This window comes from Cavia porcellus, unplaced genomic scaffold (genome assembly GCF_034190915.1).
Source record: "Cavia porcellus strain 051 isolate PalLab524CR breed Dunkin Hartley unplaced genomic scaffold, mCavPor4.1 scaffold_22, whole genome shotgun sequence".
NCBI classification, from domain to species: Eukaryota; Metazoa; Chordata; class Mammalia; order Rodentia; family Caviidae; genus Cavia; species Cavia porcellus.
Genome location: NW_026947505.1, coordinates 42,149,693 through 42,170,475, shown reverse-complemented (window position 1 = coordinate 42,170,475; position 20,783 = coordinate 42,149,693). Strand labels below are relative to the sequence as shown.

General features: G+C 41.8%; 1 protein-coding gene across 1 annotated transcript in view; it reads left to right on the top strand.

Moving 5' to 3' along the window:
- The window catches only part of Igf2r (insulin like growth factor 2 receptor), a 113,614-nt gene that overhangs the window by 16,290 nt on the left and 76,541 nt on the right, over positions 1-20,783 (top strand). Inside the window, exons 2-4 of the mRNA XM_013148819.2 lie at positions 7,679-7,818; positions 12,549-12,673; positions 14,888-14,986. Coding sequence (XP_013004273.2) covers positions 7,679-7,818; positions 12,549-12,673; positions 14,888-14,986 — 364 coding nt within the window. The remainder of the gene's footprint in view (positions 1-7,678; positions 7,819-12,548; positions 12,674-14,887; positions 14,987-20,783) is intronic.

The window sequence follows — 20,783 nt, the reverse complement described above, 5'->3', positions numbered from 1 at the left end:
TTACCTGCTTTATATGGTGATAATTGCAGTCCAGTTATAAAATTGCCATTATTGTAGACAGGGAAATTAGGTAGAAGATAGCAGGCAGTTTGAGAGAGGGGCACTGGGCCCAAGATGGAGTTAGGATGACCAGGTGTTAGTCAGATAAACAGAAACCTGAGGTCAAGAGTTAGCAAGAACCAGGTGAGCAGTTAAGTCCAAGGAAAGTGAGATAACAAGGTGAAGGTTGGCCACTGTGACAATTTCTGTTCCTATCTGGAAAATCTTTTCCCGCCTACTTTGTTCCTTTAGTGAACCATTTGGATAGGGTAGCGGCCAAGAGGCACCTGCAGACATATGCTTGCTGCACGCCTTGACTCATAGGCCCATTTCTAGTTTAAGTATGCTTTAGTCCTGTGAAGTGACCTTATTTTGCCTTGGTCATCTCTTGGTATAAAAACTCATGAAGAGCCATTGCAACCCACTTTTGGGTCTCCTGACTTATGGAGGTATTTTTGTTTTAAACATTTTTCCTAACTACCACCTTTGTCCTCAAATTCATTCTTTGACTTTGGGAGACAGGGGTACAGATTATGCTGTTACACCGTGACCCCATAGTGACTTGCCGGGAGTAAGGGAAATAGAGTACTGTACATCTCAGCAGAGCATGGCTATGTGATGGTAAGTGAGAGGGAAGAATGTGAATTGATGGAGATATTTTATGTTGGAGGAAAGGAACCAAGATTTCTAAGATTTTTCTTTTTCTTCCGGCATTTGGGCCTGCCATACATATTTCAGCCGTCCAACTATATATAATTTAAATGTTTGCTATCTTAAAAATGAAAGAACTCTAGATTATACCTCCGCGGTACTGTGGTTTTGCAGTGTTCAGCAGTGACGTGTAAAAATTTCAGGAAGGGTCTCACCACAACACATCAGATAATTTAAACCCACTATGAGGCTGTGTTGCTATGACTTCTGTGTAGGACTTTGTCTCCTTTGGACAGATGTAGTACTTTTTAGTGGTGGTGACTCTGTGCGTCTGTTTGTTACGCTTTTGAAACTCAAGGTCTTTGTGCCAGCCAGTTAGATTTGCTACTTCATTATTGGCTATTGGTCAGTCTGGATTTTATTTGCTGGAAAATAGAAATGCGTTCTTGTCCCTGGGTATGTTTACAGTCTTTCAAGTGTCTGTTGGTAGCCTACTGATACTTTTTTGGATATTATGACATTTAAACCGGTAAGGTAACCTGGGCCACTGTAAGGTGTACTTGGCCTGCAGCACCCTAGGCAGAGCAGGTCAGCAGGTATAGTGAGATCACTGTCAGGAGGGAAACAGTGTGAAGTAAGCTTTGTTTCTTTTTGTTGCTTTTAAGACAGGGTCTTGTCATATAGTTAAGGTTGGCCTTGGCAATTACAGTGATCCTCCTTTCTCAGAAGCCTCCTGAGTGCTGGGATTATAGTATATGTTACTGTGCCAGCCATGCTTTCCTTGGCTTAACTTGGTTTGGCTTTGCTTTTCATTAACTGGAGATTGAATTTACAGCCTTGTACTGAGGTACATCCATAATTCTTTATCTTTTATTTTGAGACAGGATCTCACTGTGATCTCAAATTACTGCTCTTTCTACCTCATGCTCCCGTTATATCTTGGGCTTGTGTTAATGGTGTCTCAGACTTTTGGAACCCAACTGGAGGTATATGTATTTCAGCCACAGAATTCTTTTTATTTACATTTTAAATGATTAATAAATTTATTTTTGTTTTTTTGAGACACAGTTTCTCTGGGTAGTCCAGGCTGGCCTTGAACTCACTGTGTAGCCCTGGCTGGCCTCAAACTCTGTTTATCCTTCCTGGCTCAGCCTCCCTAGCGCAGGATCACAGGTGTGTGCCACCATGCCGGCTCAGACTTGCTTTTAAAATAAGTTATTATGCAAAGCCACTGTTGTATGTGGGACTCCTGGCTCTTTGCTGTGTGTGTGAATCTGAGCTGAGGCAAACAGTATAGACTGAGTCCTCCTTGGCAGAGCCCCCACTCGCTTCAGGGTGAATGATGAGGCCAGTGGGAAGGCACATGGGGACTTGATGAAGGGCGTGGGCAGGTGGTGCCTCTGGAGGTTAGCTTCTGATACTGCAAAGAGGAAGCAGAGGCTGAGCTAGGGAAGGCTTGTGACCCAGTGGGGACGTTTCAGGAACTTCATAGCTTTCCCTCACACTGTCTCAGATGGATTCAGTACTTCTGCAGAGCCTGCCTGGCCCCGCTGCCTGCATGAGCCAGGACATGCCACATGAGAAGAGAATTTCCACATAGGGTTGCTGTGTCTGTCTCAGAAAGGAATGACTTACATTTTTTGTATAATTAGTATTTTATTTAATCAGATTAACAGTTGGTTGCCTAGTGTGATAGGAACTTGGAAATTTTTATGTCTACAGAATCTGTCATTACTTATTGTAACAAGGTTCAAACTGTAGTTTTCTGGAATGTTTAGTCAGCTTCAGTGTTACAATTGAAATAATATTTCTTTCTCACTTTTTTTTTTTTTTTTTGAGACAGGATTTCACTACGCAGTTCAGGCTGGCCTTAAACTCACTTCTTCACCTCACCCACAGCAATCGTCCTGCCTCAGCCTCCCCTCCTGCGTGCTGGTATTACAAGTGTGTGCTACCATGCCCTTTGTTGTCACCTCATAGCTATGTGATGGTGGGCAAGGTCTGGATCTTTCTGAGCCTTGAACTGTTTGACACAAAAGCTGAGGAACGTGGGAGAGTAGGATGGTGTCAAGTGCATAGATGGTGTATGGCTCAGGGGTGAGTGCCTGCAGTAGAATGGGGATGATGGAAGCCTTGTGCCAGGATGCACTCATCCACTGATCCATTTCCTTTTAGCCTACTGGTAACTGGAAGCCTGACTGGGACTGAAGTGTGGGTGACCTGGACAGCTGTGGAAGCCTAGTAGGAATAGGTGACAGTGATTTTTTTTTTTTTTTTGGGTCTTTTTCGTTTTTATCGGTACCAGGGATCGAACTCACGACTGCCTGCTTGCAAGGTAGGCACTTATGCTGCTGAGCTAAATCCCCAGCTCCTCGGTGACAGTGATTTAAGAGAGAGAGAATTGATTGGAGAGAGGAGCTCCTCCCACTGTGGTCCCAGAATCCTCCTTTTTCACTTTATGTGCACAGGAAATAAATACCTAGTTCATTCTAAAAGAGCATGCTGGTCCTGGTGCTGGGAAACTATCCTGTCCCGGAAGGATTGCATCACAGACACCTCAGGCTTTTACCCAGTGAAGCCTGAAGATTCTGCAGGGGCTGAGTCCATGTGGGCTCATGGTCTGGCAGTGTCACTGTGGGCAGCATTGATTTGAAGCTTCTGGGAACTGGAGGGATGGGGACTGTCAGTTAAGTGTGTTTTACACCCTGGAAAGGAGGTGATACAGCCAGGATTTAGCTTGCTTTTGGTCAGAATTGGACTTCTATCACAGGTAGTTTGGTATCCAGAAGAGCGGTTTGTGGGAGAAGGCTGCCTGCGTCCTGCACAGTGTGTGAGTTCCCAAAGGCAGAGACAATGACGTGTCCTGTGCCCAGCTGCTTCTTGGGCCATTGCAGTGCTCCCTGCCCCACCTACTTGGGTTCCACGCTTCCCCAGCTGCGAGGGAGTTCAGAAAGCCTGCACCCAAAGGAGTGCTAGTTTAAAGAACATGCCACTGGACTTTCTTGCCTCTCCTGCTGTGGAAATTGCTGGGTTATAGAAATATATTTGTGTTTTCTTCTAGAGCTTTGTTTCTCATTAAAATTTGAAAGTTCAGTGTTGCAGCTTGGTTTTTCTTGTGATCTAATATGTTCATCTCTTTTTTTTTTCTTTCTTTCTTTCCTTTCATCTTGTGTAAGCCTAGATAACTTGGTTAATATAGAAATGGGGTGGGGGGCTTTTTTAGAGGCTCTTGCCTGAGTGGTCTCACTTGCTTGGCTGTAAAGGCAGATTGCTGTGAAGGGTGTTGCTAATTTTGGCTGTGTATGTTCATTCCATTCCATCTGACAATTTCCTGAAAGACTGACTTTCAGGCCAAAGTTTGTTATGCTTCAAATATATCATTACATTTCATTTAGTCTGTAGTTCTTTTATTCTTTGATTCTCTATTCTGATCATAGAACTTGTAAATTTTAGTGTCAATGTAATTTTTTTTTTTTAGTTTATTAGTATGTGTGTAGTACATACTGTTTACATTCTTTGTGTGAAGCTGGTACATGGATGGAACACAACCCAGTTACATTTTTCATCATTTATCTCTTCCTCTCGTTTACCCCAGTGTCAGTGAAATTTTAAGAACAGTTTCAGCCTAGGTCATTGTGTTGGCTTGATCTTTAATCTGGCAGAAATCTGCAGTCATCTGGTTTCAAACATGTGACTTAAAAAGTGCTGATGTATTTATACTACCTTTAGGTTTATTATGAAATAGTTTTAAAGACATTTATTACTGGGGAAAGAATGTCTGCATGGTATTTTAATCTTACCAGGCTTCATGTCAGAGTTCCTACAGTTTCTTGAAATATATTTCATGAGTTTCCTGAGAGATTATTTCAACTTTTCAACTGAGTGATGGTGCTAGAGTCCTCACAGTACTGGTCACCAGGTTGCTTTTTTGTTGTTTTCTTTTCCTGAGGCAGAATTGCGCTACATATTCCAACCTGGTCTTGGATTCACTGTTAGTCCAAGCTGGCCTCAAACTGCAGTGATCCTTCTGCCTCAGTGCTGGGATCACACCTGGCTTGGTTGGTTTGTTTTAAAGTAGATGCAGTGCTCTTTGGAACTAGAATATTCCAAGTACTGACAGCCCACACATGCTTTCCAGGCATTTGTTTTAGTGTGGTGAGGTGATGCTTGTTTGTTTTCAAGCAGTGAAACTAAGAACTCCTAGATACATGGCCTTCGTTCCCTTGCTGTGGGGTTGTCTGTGAGAGTGCTTGGTGGGGGTGGGGCGGTGCCCTTGGCTGAGGGCTTCAGTCTACCTGGAAAAGTCAGTGTACAAGTACTTTAATAGATCCACTCATTCTTTTCCTACCATAGTTTGTGTTTTCGTAAATCTTGGCAAAACAAGTGTGAAATGCAGAGAGACGAGAACATAATCCAATAAGGCAGATTATTTCTTTCCATGCACTCTGATTTCTAGGTTACCAGATAATAGCCCTTGTTTTACTCTTTTATTTCTCTTCTGCTCCCTAGTGACTCATAGTCTTTACATTTGCCTCACTTAAATATCAGTTTGCAAAAACAGAAATAGGTTTTTGGTTTTCAAGGAAAACATAGCATTTTAAATACTATATAAATTTCTACCCATGGGATCATTTTAAATGATACCTTTATGTACCTCTATCATTGCTTGGAACTGTGAAGTACTTTAATGATACCACGCTGAGATTTTAAATTTGCTGTTAGTAGCCTAGAAGAACTTGGTTGTGGATCCTGTATAGGAGATTTTTTTTTTCCTTTTCCTTTTGCTTTTTTTGAGACAGTGTCTTGGCGTGTAGCATAGGCAGGCCTGGAACTCATGGTGATCCTCTTGCCTCAGCCTCTTGGGTGCTGGGGTTACAAAAGCTTATACCACCACACCTGGCTTGTAATTAATTATAATTAACAATAAAGTTTTATTCCACAAATAAAAACACTAGCCTAGTTTTTTTCCCCCCCCTGTGGTGGTACTGAGGATTGAGGTGGGCCTTGCATTGTTTTATGCTCTCAGCACCTTGTATTTTTTATTTTGAGATGGGATCTCTCAGATGTCTAGGTGGGACTTGAATTGCCTATCGTCTTTCCTCATCCTCCCAGAGTCCTGGATTATAGGTGCACATTTCATTCTGCTCTGCTCTAGCTTAACTGTTAAAGGAAAGACAGTACTGAGTGGTCTTCCTTTGCTTAAAGTATAAAATCAAAACTGTTCCTGTTCTCTTCAGGGTCCTTGAATGACTTGGGTGACCAGGTCTCCAGGTCTGCTCCCTCTGGCCTTACTCCTTGCCGCTGTCTTCATGCATCTGAATCCACCGCGCCCCTGTGTTTTCCATGTGTGAACCCAGTCCACCCAGCCTCTCGACCTTGCAGAGGATGCTAGTCCATCTACTTGAAATATTCTTCTCTATGTTCCCCAACTCCCAGCTCCTATTTGTCAGTCCAGTCTCAGGGAAGAAACTATCATAGCTGACGTAACTGTGCGATCATTTCCCTGTGTGCTGCCACAGTTCCTGTGTCTTGGTGGAATACTGTGTATTCTTGTGTACTTTCCATACTTCCTGCTGGAATATGCATTTCAAGAGCTGGGGCCTTTGGTCTGCCTGGTTCCTTGCTGTACTCAAATACTTGTGAAAGAGATGGATAGGGGTTAAAGAAGAGCAGAGACAACAAGTCTATTGATGGCCTTCTCTGGCCTAGTAATGCTTAGGTAGGGTATTTTCTTCTGAATACCCGACTCCAGGAGATGGCTAGTCTGTTATTGATGAAGAAACTGAGTCTGGTAGTATCTGTTCTAAAGCCTGTGTCACTCAAAGGCCAGATACTTAATAACCTGTTCTTCAGGTTTCTAGCAGGTAAGTAGCAGCAGCTTCCCGGGGGACCTGTCTACCTGCTTCTTGAGTGCTGAAGTGTGCTTGCTCCCTTGGCTTCTTGGCAGTTGGGTCTCACTGTGTGCCCCAGATTTAGGTTTGGGGGGAGGCATGGTGCACTGGCTGCCAGTGATCCTAGAAGGGCTGTTGTGGCTCCTCTGTGGCTCAGTGGTCACCTTGTGGTTGTGTGCTGAGTCACTGCCCAGTGCAGGGTAGGGGGTCGGGGGTCGGGGGAAGTGTTGGAGAGGTTGAGAAGCTCTGGCTCAGGTTTCTGTGAGGAGTGTTTTCTCTGGTCAGAACAATACAGAAGGGGAAGAGGTGTTGAAGGAAATAAATTGGAGAAGGCAAGCATCCCCGCGCCCCCTTCCCTGCATCTCTGGAACCTCAAGCCAGGGTGGGCCAATGCTGATAAATCTGGCTTAACCTTTCTGTCCTCTGTTTAGCAGTTCTGCCCAAAGTTAACCAGGTTTTTCTGTATTTTGCAAGGAATTTTTTAGTGTCATCCTCATTTCTCTTTCTACCCTTACCAAGGAGATGCTCCCCCTTTCACAGCAGCCTCCCAAGGAAGAGTAGCAGGCTGAGGATAGGGGACAGCCTGTCAGCCACCTGTTTGACCCAGGCATGCAGGCCGACTCTGTGTCTGCCCAGTGCGGCTGCTGAGCGAGTTGGCCTGCAGCAGGGATCTTCTGACGGATCAGGTAGTCGCATCCTTGCCGCACCGCTTCCTTGGGGTGTTTAACTCCATCCTGGCTGTGGCTGTGAGAAATAAAAACTCAGAGGTGCAAATAGTCCCTTGGCTTTTTGGCATTTGGGGGGATTGGAAAGATTACTTTTTCATGCTCATTATGACTCAAACAATTATTTATTCTCAGATTAATGGAGGATTTTAGTGTTTGGGGTCTGTTAAGTCCTTGATGTGGCTTTAGAACAGATTTCATTGGAGAGAGGTGGTGTTTAGTGATTTCTGCCCTCACTTCGCATACTTGATGTCCATATTTTTGGCTAAGGAAAGTGTGTCTTGTAGCTTGTGGTAGTTTGAGCAAATGTAGCTTGACTGTAAAACCAGAGAGAAGTTCAGTTATTAACAAGTTGTTTTTCTTCCTTTCCAGTTACACGTGGGAAGCTGTTGATACCAAAAGTAACAAACTTTATAAAATCAGTGTGTGTGGAAATGTGGATGAGTCTCATTGTGGGACATCCAGTGCAGTCTGTATGCATGACCTGAAGACAAACAGCTTTCAGTCTGTGGGTAAGTAGAACTAAGGTCACATACACTGCAGGCTGGGCAGCAGGATCCTGGTTTTGCAAGAGTGACTTGATGTATACAGCTTTTGGATATAACTGTCTACCCAGGTGCTTATGTTTATGGTATAGTATGCTTTCTAATAATAATAATAATTATTATTATTAATATTATTTTATCTTTTTGAGACAGGGTCTCTCTATGCAGTTCAGGCTGGCCTTAAGCTCACTTTGTAGCGCAGGCTGGTCTTGAACTGCAACGATCCTCCTGCTCAGCCTCCCGAGTGCTGGGATTACAGGAGTGAGCCACCACGCCTGGCTATAATTGTTAAAAATGTTAATAATTTGCATGTCCAATCTGAGATAAAATTAGGTTACTTCTTTCTTATGGATAGGAGGCAGCAAATAATTAATGATTACATAGACATCATTTAATACAAAAAGCTGTTTTCTCTATGGTGCTACCTTCTGACCCAAGTTTTCTTAAACCCTAGTCTTTAACCCACCTCCTGGTTTTCTTTATTGCCCACCCCTACTTCCCTGGGCCTTTCACCTGCTCCAGTGGTTTGACTGTCAAGTGGTGTGTTCTTCCAGTGGGATATGGTTCCTGGCATTGTTTATATGAAAAATTAAACAGACCCAAGACTGACACTGTCAGAGAAAATGCAGTCCTTTATTTCCTTGGCTTCATATCATTTCCTCAAATGTACTTCTTCCTGGATAGCACCCCTTTCCTGTGAGGAGGAATGTGGGTGCAATAGGATAGGCGGCCCTGCCAGATCACACGGGATAGGGGAAAGGCAGATGGATGTCTCCAGAAGAGCATGAATAGCTCTGGCTTGGGCAGCAGGATGTGTGCAGTGATCTTGGTCAAGGCAGTTGGAACGCTAGATTTCATGTTAATGGCCAGTGGTGAAGTGGAGACAGTGTGTGAGTATGTGTGGGGGACAGGGGTGCTAGCCAGAAAAGGCTCTAGGTGGTTTGGAAGAGAAGCTCACCGTGGCATCTGGGTGTGACATTTTCAGTAGAAATTCCTTCACACAGTGAAGAGTTTTTTTGGAAGACATAATTTAGAGTAAGAGATAAGGAAGTGCTCAGTCTACAGGTGGAGGCCCAACTCTATTTGATTTCTTTCTCAAAAAAGAGACTATGTATGTATACCCAGAAGACTGGTGAGGAATTCAAGGCTCAGGATGGAGATGTAGGAAAGCACAGGGTTGTTTGGACATGTTTTATTATTTGATGACATACTTAAAGTATCTTGCAGATGAAATGGGTAAATTTCCTTATCTTACAGTTCAGAGAAAGGCCACAGTGAACTTGTTGGTCAGTGAAATTCAGATATTCAGAAAGGAAAAAAGTTTTCTACTTCATTTTATTATAATCTCACAGTATTTTTGGATAATGGCAGTGTGTCTTTTGATACCAGGAATTGATTTTTTTTGATCGGTACCGGGGATCAAACTCACGACCCGCTGCTTTCAAGGCAGGTGCTTATGCCGCTGAGCTAAATCCGCAGCCCCGGCAGTGTGTCTTGTAGTTTGTGGCAGCATAGTATAGTATTAGGCAGGCACAGATGCAGATGGGTCACTGCAACTAGAAGGATGTTTTCAGAGTCTGACATCGGAACAAAGATGGGCTTATTTTTGTAGGCTTTGAAAGTCAGGCAGGAGGGCTGAGATTTTCTGGGAGCTTGTGGATCTACTACAGATTCTTTGAGATGGTAATTTTTGCAGTAATATGGGACGTGAGTGATAGAAGGCGATTTTAGAAAGCTGGCCCCAGGTGATCACAGAAAAGTAGGTCCAGGGGTGTGGCTGGTATAGCAGAGATATGAAAGTTGAGTTACCAGTTGAATTGGTGGTAATACAAACCAGCACTTTCTAGTCTCCATTTTATTCTTAGACACAGTGATGGATAACTTTCACGACTCTAGAGAGTGATGATGGGTCCCTGGTGGTAATTGCTTCTTTTCTTCCATTTAAGAAAGCAAATCATGTGAATGATAGTGACAGTGTTAGCCCAGGGATAATTTTGAATTAAATCTAGTTTTGCTAACGTATGTACACAATAAAAATAACCAAATTTGTTGTGTATTTATACGTGGCTAAGTAAAATACTTAATTATTGAACAGCCTTTGAAGTAGGTGATTTCATTTCCCTCATCTAATAAATGAAGCAGATGAAGCCTAAGAGCTAAGGAGCTTGCTGGAGCCTGTGTGGTCACTGGTTGCACTGAAGACCTGCCCATTAGCAGGTCAGATGTTGACTCTGCCCCTGACCCCTCTCCTTAGTCTTGCCCAGACATAGCTACTTTGGATAAGGGGGCAGTGGCCTCGAGGTATTGCAAGCCTGGAGCCACTACCCTGGGGCCATGGCAGAATTTCTGCACCCTTTTGGTTGAACTGGGCAGGAAAGAGTTTGAACAAGATTCTGGGTACTTCAGACAGAGGAGGACAGTCCCTGCAGACCTTTGTATAAGCACAGGCACCAGGAAGAACGATGTCCAGTACGTCTGGTGCTGTGCATAGTCCGAACCCTGGACCCCGGGCCCCCAGCCCTCCTCTCTCTCCCACCCACCAGCCAAGGCCTCAGGGCAGTGTGTAGAGTCCGACAGCTAGACCCTTAAATGAACCTTTTTCTTTTCTTTTTTAAAAAATCACTTTAGTGTAATTAGTGTCTCACAGGATCTAGAATCTTGACAACCATTGTCTGTTTCCTGCTTCCTTCTTTTTCTGTTGGACATGTTAGCATATATCATATGTTTAAAAATTTTCGCTGTCTAATTAAAAAGAAAAATTTTATGTATGTAAGTAACTTTATAAAAAGTATGCCCTTGACATGTGTAGCTTTTTGGGACTTAAGATGAAAACAGCAGTAGTGTATCTTTCCCCATGTTCTTTTCCTTCTTACTGTTGTAATATTTTATTATGTGACTCTACCAAAGTTAGTGTATCTGCTCCTCAGTTCCTGGGCCTTAGGGTTTTTTTTGTTGTTGTTTTTTGTTTTTTGTATCATGGAAGCATTAGGTGTTCCTTCACATGTCTTTTGTTGTAGCTGTGTGTGTAAGTATAGTGTTCCGTGGTGTGTCTGATCCTAGAGAATAGATAGCTAGGGTCATAGAGTAAATAAACGTCCAGTTTCAGAACAGAATATTTTCATGGCTTAAATAAATAGTTGTACCAATTTGCACGTCTACTAGCAATACAGAGCCCTGCGCTATCTTATTTTCTGCATTCAGTATTTAATTTCTGTCCACTGAAGAGCTGAAAATAGTACATTTGTGATTTCTTGGGCACGAACATATATTTTCACATTTATCAATGTAGTGTATTTTATGTTTGATCGTGTCTCACCTATTTTATATTAGGTTACCTATTGGAAATGACTTATGCTTCCTCTCTGGCACTATTAGAATTTTCTCTTGTCCTTCAATACAAAAATTCACCAGTATTGACTAGGTGTAGGTTTTTCCTTTTCTTTGTTTAGCAGGCTGTGTATGCTCTCATAAGAGGAAATATATTGTTTATTATCTGTAATTACAAAAAACTTGCCCTTAATTTGTGTGCAACTATGTATGTAGATGTTACTGGTATTCCAAAGGTTTTTTTGGAATTTTTTTTTTGCCAAGTTTTAAAGTTTTTGATGTTTGTACCTTTAATTCATTTAGCTTTGAATTGTATATTCAGTGATAGATAGGGATCAGTTTTAATTTTTTTCCATGTGAGTAACCATTTTTTTCCTGGTGCTCTTTACTGTATTGAACAGTGATTTTGCTGGTCTTGTCATGAGAGTTTGATACATACATGTCTCTGTGCTTTTTTTTTTAACATTGTTGATCTCTACTTGAATCTGAATTTATTCCTACATCAACTTTTATCATACTGATTTTTCCTCCCAGTATTAAACCCAGAGAGGGCTGATCTACTTTTTAGCCCTTTTTGTTTTTAATTTGAGATAGGGTTTCACTAAGTTGCCTGGACTGGCCTCAAACTTTTCACTGTGTGGCCCAGATCTGACCTCTTGCCTCAGCCTCCCAAATGCTAGGATTACAGGTACACACCACGATGTCCAGCTTGAATTTGTATCTTTCTGTCTTAACCTCCTGGATACTGGACTTATGGGTGTGCACCATCAAACCTGACCCTTATATTGATTTTTGTATAGACTTCTTATTCTGGATCATTACAGTAAGATCCCAGGTGTATTCAGTCACCTAACTCATGACTGTAGAATTTTGGTTTTAGGGCATGTGTGATGAGACAGTAAATGCTTATAGTAGCTGAATTATATGTTCTGATTTTGTTTTTGAAGATCACAGTGGTGCAAGATGGGTTGGGAAGGGTGATGGTGAAGGACAAGACAAGAGTGGGAGTATGGTGACCAACCCTGGAAACCGTGGCCAGAGTACAGGAGAGGTGCTAGTGGGGTTAGTGGAAGTAGAGATAGCGAAATGTGGATGGATTTGAAATGGACTTAAATGTAACACAAGTTCCTGAAGTTCTAAGAGTTCTGAGAGGAAGGGAAAGAGAGGACTCAAGCTCATATGTGTGGGCCTGAACAGCTGTTGTGGTGGGGATGCTATTCCTGAGATGGGTGGTTCTGAGGCTGGGGTGGTTTGTCTGTTTGTAGCCTTTCACATAAACTGTGGCACTGCTTTTATTTTTTCTTATCTTTGGAGTTAGATACATGGTTTTATATGTTCTGTGGCTCCTTCACTGTTTCTTTTCCAAATAGGTGACTCGCTTTTGAAAAATGCAGCCAGATCACTTCTGGAATTCAACACAACCACGAACTGTGGGCAGCAGCCTGCAGAACACAAAGTCCAGAGCAGCATCACGTTCCTGTGCGGGAAAACCCTGGTGAGCCCACCCGTTACTGTGGTGCATTTCTTTTGTTAGTATCAGCACCTTGGGCATTCTTGGTGTAGAGGTGATCCAGGAGGAATAAGTGACCCAAATTAAAACACAAAAACTCCAACCAAATTGCCATCATCATCAAGGGCTAGTAAATAAATCCCAAATGTTTTTATATATAAGTCCCAAACTTAAAATCACAACTTTGAGTGAAAACTGAGTTAAAGTGTGTTAAAATTTGAAAGTGCTGTGTAGTATTTATGTTGCAGTTTCTATCTCAAACTTTTCCCTTAGCCTTTCATTTTGATCGTTTTGTTGTAATTTTTTTTATAATTTCAAAAAAAATTTGTATGTGCTTGAGGTAGAGTCTTTGTATGTAGCCTAATTGGCCTTGAACTTTGACGTGATGATCCTCTTAGTCTGAGTGCTGGGATTATAGGCATGATAGGCATGAGCCAGTGTGCCTGGATTGTATTCAGTGGTTTTTTTTTTTTTTTTGTGGTATGGGGATTGAACTCACAACCTCGTGCTTGCCAGGTAGGCACTTATGCCGCTGAGCTAAATCCCCAGCCCTGTATTCAGTTTTTTTAAAAAATGATTTTTTTCTTCCTCATTTTCATTAAATCAGGGAGAAGGCCTACCCAGTGGGCAGTGGAAGTTTCAAGCTTTGTGGATATATTGTCTGGGTTTAAGTAGAGACATAATTGTGTCAAACATGATGTTTGTTTCCACTTTATGACTTTATGATTTTAATCTTTAGTATGTATGTGTTTATATTATGTTGTGTCATCTTGTGTTATGTTACTTTTTGGGTACTGAGAATTGAACTCAGTACCTCACAATTGCCAGGCAAGTGATATTTCACTGAGCTAAACTCCCGTCTGTATTTATTTATTTTAGATAAGGTCTCATTTTGTAATACAGGTTGGTCTTAACCCTCACTATGTAGTCTAGCTGGTCTGGAACTTTTGCAGTGATCCTCCTGCCTCAGCTTCCTGAGTGCTGGGCTTGCAAGTGTGTGCCATCACAATTAGCTAATCTTCAGCTTTTAAGGGAAGACTTGTGGTAAATAAGTTCTAGTGAGAAATTCAGAAGCAACTAATAGACAAATCTTATAATTATCCTCAAATTAAACTAAGAAACCAGGTGTTTAAAAAAAATGAAACAGCTGCAGGTAACGTTAAAATATCATTTTTCTAAAATTTTTAAAGGGTGATTTGATTTATACTAGAAGATTTTTATTTAATATATCATTTACAGAAAAATATATTAAATAATTTTTGCTACTATTTAGCGTTCACTATAGCCATATAGAGCCTTTAATGTAGTTAGTCCTCAATAACTACTTAAATGTTACACATTTTTCATAGTTTAAATGCAGGTTCAACCAAAAATAAGGTTACCTGTTCTAATCTTTAAAATGTAAGTGTTAAAATATTTAGAATATGGTGCTGTGATTGTTGTATCTTCACTTGAAGATGTTTGAAAACAGAACAATATTGTTAACGTTGGGGTCAACTTGTCAGTTGCACTATTGTTAACATTGAGATCTTGAAAAAAAGAATCTGGTTGCTGTAGCAGGAAGGATGAAGATATTTTGTTACCGAATAAGCTAGCTGCTGTTCTACTTTAGTTTCCCTTAAGAATTCTGTGTTGCCCTTATAAGAAATCATGAGCTCCTGGGATCTACACACGGAGCTGTAGAGGTTAATTCCCCTTGTGCCCCATGTCACCCAAACCTGCGGAGTCTGACTGGGCTGGAGTCTGCCCTGGTCATGGTCTGGCGGGTGAAGCAGCTTTGTGGGTGGAGCCCTGGTCCTGTGAGACTCACTCAGGTGCAGATGGGCTCCACACAGGAAGATGAGGTCACACTTTCTGGCTTTGATTTTGTTAGCATTTGGTATGGAGAACATTTGCAGTTTGAAAGTAGACAGTCCAAGGATTACTTCCTGTGAGTTCACTGTATTTGTGTAGTTGGGACAGTAGAGCAGATTTGGACTAGTTACTCAAATTCCAACGGGGTTTGTCTCCAAGACTTTTGGTTTGAGAACATCTTAATGATCTTCTTTTAGCTAAAGTGATTCTGTTCCCCTGTTCTTCTTGCTGCTCCTATTGTTTTTAGTAGTCTTTACTATGTCCTAACTTTAAAAAAAAAAAACAAAAAATCTTTTATGATATTTGGCATGGTAACTGTTTTTTTTTTTTTTTTTTTTTAAATAGGGAACTCCTGAATTTGTAACTTCCACAGAGTGTGTACATTACTTTGAGTGGCGAACGACTGCAGCCTGCAAGAAGGACACATTCAAAGCAAATAAAGAGGTAACCAAGGACTTTATATCATCATGAAGTCCACTCCAGGCCTAACAGAAAAGTCTTTAAGATTTGAAATACTGGTTTCAGGTTTTTGGCGTGCAAATTATTTTTAGTTTTCAGTATCCACTTGATGGACAGAGAGACCATGTTAAAATTTATTTTGGTTGGTTATTTAAAATTTTTCTTTCTTTCTTTCTTTTTTTTTTTTTTTTTTTTTTAACTTTTGAGATAGGTTCTCACTGTGTAGTCCAGACGATCTTGAAGTTATGTGGCCCCGTCTGCCTTTGAACTCAAGCCAATACTCCTGCCTCAGCCTCCCAAGTGCTGGGATTGCAGGCATGTCCACCACGCCCAGCTTCTTTGGTGGCTTTTATTTTTAGGACAGGACATTTAAAGTATCAGAGAGTGTGATTTTTGGTCTGGATTGGAAACAGAATGCCTCACTCATATAAATACGGCATCTTAATTCTCTGTTTCTGGTGCTGTGCAACTCAGTCAGCTGCAACAGGGCTGAGCCTGGGTTTAGAGTGTTCTACCCTCCCTCAGCACCTAGCTTCCTACCTGTGGTAGGCTCCCTCTGATAGCTCCTTCTGCCTGCTTGTGTTGTCAAACCCCTCCCCTCACTCAGCCTTAAGGTGGCTTTCATTCATATATATATATATATGGTGAATCCAGGTCAGGTATTTCTACCTCTTAAATTTTGGTCAGTTCACCTCAGAAAGAAGATTGCTTGTTGCTATAATTTACTGTGTCCTTGTATTATTTGGATGGCATTGATTAGCCTGATCATTTCCCCTCTTGCCTTTCTACCCCCTTCAGATGCATTGTGCAAGTCAAGTTTTGAAAGCTAAATTGAGCTAGTGAAACTTTGTGCTGAAAATAAAATCGATTCTTAGTGATTTGCAAGAACACAGTAGCTTGCTACTAATTTCAGCCACCGTAATACACAGTGGGTCTCTTGGTGAAGTCACCCTTGCTGATTAGTGAAGCCCCCTTCTCTAGCCAGACCCCTCAAGTTGCTCTGCGGCTTCACTTTTCCCTGGTCAAGGGGACTTGCGGAACTCTCTGCCGTCTTAGCAGCTGGTCCTGTTTAGGCAACTGATTCAGCTCACTGTTCTCTATTAATATTCTCTTTGGCTTCTGTTGGGATCTAAGAGCTAACAAGTGATAGCAGTCAGTAATTTTTCTGGCAGTCTAATGTGTAGTTTAAGAAGGGCAAAGGGTACCAGGAGTGGTGGTCCATGCTGGTAATCCCAGCACTCCCAAGGTGGAGGCAGGAATATTGCCATGAGTTTGAGGCCAGCTTAGGCTCCTGAACTGCATATTGAGACTTTGTCTCAGAAAAAAGCTCAAACAAAAGAAGGGCAAAAGGATATATTTGCTTTGGGCTGGGGATATAGCTCAGCAGCACAGTGTATGCCTAACAAGCACAAGGTATCCAAAAAAAAAAAAAAGCTATCCAAAAAAAGAAATGAAAGTATGAGTAATAAATTGTCATTGATATGTGCTAAACAAAAAACACATTGGAGTAGAAAAGACAAAATGTTGCTTCCCAGAAAAGACTAAGGAATATTGCAATGAAAAAAAAAAAAAAGCTTGAAGAGGAAACAATTAAGATTTTTTGCAAGATAGTGTCGAATTTAAATTTCGCTTAAGTTTCAGAAGTGATGCTATTGACATATGTACTGTTGGTGGTAGTCAGAGCACCTCAAAGCTGAAATCTATTTGTGGGCTGATTGGGAGACAGTCCTCCCTTACTGTCCAGTTAGTGAATCCCTCTCCTTTCTTGCCTACTTGTCTGCCTGCCTATTCCCCTACCCACAAAGTTAGGAGAGTTTTTATTGGAAATAGGGAGAAGGATAAAAGCTCCTGGATTTCCAGGAGGGATTCTGAGTGGGTGCTCCACTTCTCTGATTTTTCTGTTACACCCTGGGCCTCTCTCTGCCCCACATATGTTCTTGTGAGCTCACATTCTCCAACCCGGAAGTGAGATGGGTTTCTCTTTCATCTTAGTATCCCCTCAGTTTCCCTCTTAACCTCACTTTGCTGAGGTGATAATTGTATCTTCACCACCTAGGAAATAGTTGCTTTTCAAAATAGCAAATGGCATTTTATTTTCTGCAGGTAGTTTGCTAGTGGCCCTTTTTGTAGAGTTAAGAATGGTTTTTATAAGATTAAAACATATGTGAAAAATGTGTAGAGGATCTGTGTGGCCAGCAAAGCCTGCGGGCACTGGCCCCCGCCGTGACCCTTTGCAGACTATGCAGTGCTGTGTTGTAAGTAGCTTTCATAGTGGTAGTGGAGAGCTGTAGTCTTTTTCTTTCAAGCAATGACTGTTTCTTTTAGAAGGTGATGAAGATGCGTGAGAAATATTACCAATTTGTTCTCAATTATGTCTTTTTGATATAGTCTGCAGCTGGGGCTTTATTTCTTTGGTTTCATTTGGTGAGAATGTATTGTATTGTAGACAAAACAAAGAGAATTTCATTGAGTTCTGAAATAGTTCTTGCTTTCAGGGAGCCCATAGATTAATGCTATGGAGGACATATCTATATGCCAAAGCTCAGTTTTCTTTTTTCTTCTTTCTTAGAGATAGGTTAGTTAGATAGCACTATAGAGCATGACTTTCTAAAAACATTGTCACCTTTAACAGATGTTAATAGTGCACATACGCTTTTTTCTGTCTTCAATATGTGACTGCACCTTTTAGGTTATAGTATGACAATTTAAAAAAATACATGAAAGGTTTTGTGTACTTGTAAGACACTTATCATACATAAAAAAATCTTCATTGGGTTAATGCCAGAGTAATTTTTATTTTTATACTTCATTTTTTGTCTCATTTCCTTTGTTAATTTTGCTGTCAAGTTTTGAATGATTTACTTTTTAAAGAAAACTAGTTTTATAATGCTTATTCAGTGGATATTGGAGGAGGTTTTAAAGATTCTTTTTTTTTTTGAGACAGGATCTCTGTGGGTACAATGGCCTTGAACTTACTCTGCAGCCCAGGTGATTCTCCTATCTCAGCCTACCAAGTGCTGGGATCACAGGCATGTATCACCATGCCTTGCTTAATTATTTCTTTAAAACACTGTGTATATATCCTATCCCCGCAGCGCTTATGGTTGCAGAACTGGCAAGCCTACTAGAGTTATGTAAGACACAAGAAAGATACTATAGGAGATGTAAAGCAACACCAACCACACTCAGTGCAGTGTGTCAAAAGGCCAGCAGATGACCTCCTTCCCCAGACTGTGACATTAGCAGTTTCTCTATTACTCTGCACAGTGAAGCAGGAAGTGAGAAATGTTCCCCAAGAGCCTGGACTGATTTTCTGATGCCCACTCCAGGGCACACTCCTGGGTCAGTGCGACAGCCGAGGTTCCCAGCTGTCTTGAGTGAGGATCAAGTGATTTTCTAAGCTGGAATCCTCCAGGTGCCCTGATGAGATGAAGCCAGTCTCAGAACCACGTGCTAGTTCTTGGAGTGACTCCATCTTCCCCTCTTGCCATGTCCCATCTAGCTTCCTTTTCTGCCGCAGGCTTGTTTCCATTTGGCTAGCTTTAGAGTTGCTTCTTGTCTTCATCCTGGCCTTGTGAGTCAGTGTGTGTGGTGTTGCTGTAGGATAGCAAGCTTTAGATTTGTTGGATTAGGGACATTTGTGATGGCTTTTCACTGCAGCCTGGCTGTAGTCTGTACTTGTAACCTCTTCATTGCCTTTCTTGGAGGTGTAGGGAGGTGGGGGGAGGGGTGTATCTTTTGTGCTTGTTTCCTCAGCTTTGCTCTCCTTGCCTGTCAGGAGAATGGACTTGAGAAACTTGTCAGTCCTGGGAGACTCTGCTTTCAGGATCTGGTTGACCAGAGTTCATTTGTCCCCTGAGGCTATGTGAGTTATAAGTTGTTTGGTATACTCCTCTTTTTGAAATCTCTGCAATCAGACCTGGGGAAAAGGTCAGTGTTAAAGCAAACTTCCTTCTGGTTTGATAGCATCTTTCTAAGAAAAGTTGAAAAGCAAGTATCTAGACCTGCCTGTGAATTGCATCAGCCTAAAAGATAAAATATTAGGAAATGTATCCATGCAAAAATAATAAAAACTATTTTATTATTTTGTGCCAGATTTGCTATGTAGTCACAGTCTGTGTCAGCTTTCTAGTGCTGGGACTTAGGACTGTACCACCACATCTAGCTTTACTACCTTGATCTCAGAGAATATAAATTTTTAGAGTATTCTTTAGGTCACTTAAGGTGATACCAAATTTTGGAATAAAATTTCTGGGGCATTTCACATAAAATTATGGAAGTAGGTTGTGTTCCTTTGGTGATCAGGATTTTTTTTTTTTTAACCCCCTGCATGCATCTTTATATTTCAATGCTTTGCTACAGAAAGACGTAAAACTCTTAAAGTACAGCACAGGTTTTGCCACCTGCAATGTGTTTCTTGACCTTTTAAAAATAAAAGGCCATATAGTTCCTGGAGACACAAGTGTGGTCATAAATCAGAATTGGTAAGAGTGACTAAAGCCACCCAAAGAAGAACTCCTCTCTAGGCTTTATTGAGCAGATAATGCATAACAGGTGACTTCACCTATTGATTTGGGTACAGTGAGGGAGAGAGCTTCATGGGGCAAAACTACATTAGGAGACTAATGTGGCCACATGGATCAAGAGGATTGGCAGGGAGAAGGCTGGAGATCTCGGAGAAGCTTGGGCTTTGTTCTCTGCATACTTAGAAGCTGTTCTGAATTGGGAAGATGTGCCCTGACTTCATTTTGGAAGCTTCAGCCTGCGGTCATGGAGAATTCGAAGAGGAGAGGGGATTAAATAAACTGGAACTGGTGGACCAGTTCAGGAACTGTTGCAGGCAGATTACAGTGGTTCATACATGAGTAGGGAATGGGTCTAGGACTTTGTTCAAAGGACTTGCCAGCAGTTGGACTTGATATGAGAGAGTGAGAAGTGTAGGTAATCTCATCGTTTGGACCCAGGCAACTGGCAGAATGATTTCCCATTTATTAAGATAGGGAACATCGGGGTAAAAGCACGTTTTGGCAGAGAAGTCAAAGGTTTATTTTACATGAGTTAACTACAGAATGCTTCATACGTCTGTGTGTTAGTGGTGGTAAAAAGCAGTGAAAGCACTCAGGTTGACCTAACTAGAATCTGTGCCAGAGCTCTGCATACTCTTAAATCATTGTTACTCTTCCTTATTCTCATTTGACCCTTAGAGAAATGGAGGCACAGAGGTTCATTTGTTACTGGTCATACTAAGTGTCAGCAGTAGAGTTTACACTCAGTCATTCTTCCTTGACTGTACTCACAAACGCAGCTTCTCCTGTTGACTCCGCTGGTCAGGGTGGTAGGCCAAGGTCAAGGTTGGCAGCACCTGTTTGAGGATTGTAGGTAGCTGCTGAGAGCTCTGAATGAGGGGACCAAGGGACCAGCCTACCCAGATAAAGAAGAGGTCCGATTGCAGGAGTTAGTTAGAAGAGCAATGAAAAATACGCCAGGAGCCTGAGAAGGAACCAGCAGAGGCGTCAAAGGAAGCCAGGAGAAGAATAAATTCAAGCAAAGGCCATGGTCAGCAGCATCACATGCTGTAGACAGCAAAGAGAGGGCCGGGAAATGAGCGTCAGAGCCAGCAGTGGGGACGTCAGTGGTGCCCTGGCAGGCATGGCTTTGATGGGCGAGAGGCAGCAGTCTGATGTGTTGGGACTAATCAGAGAACGGGAGAGAATGGGAGCTGAGGGAGAAGAAGCAGTGATGAGGGACCAGTCAAGGAATTGTGCTATAAATTCTAGTGATG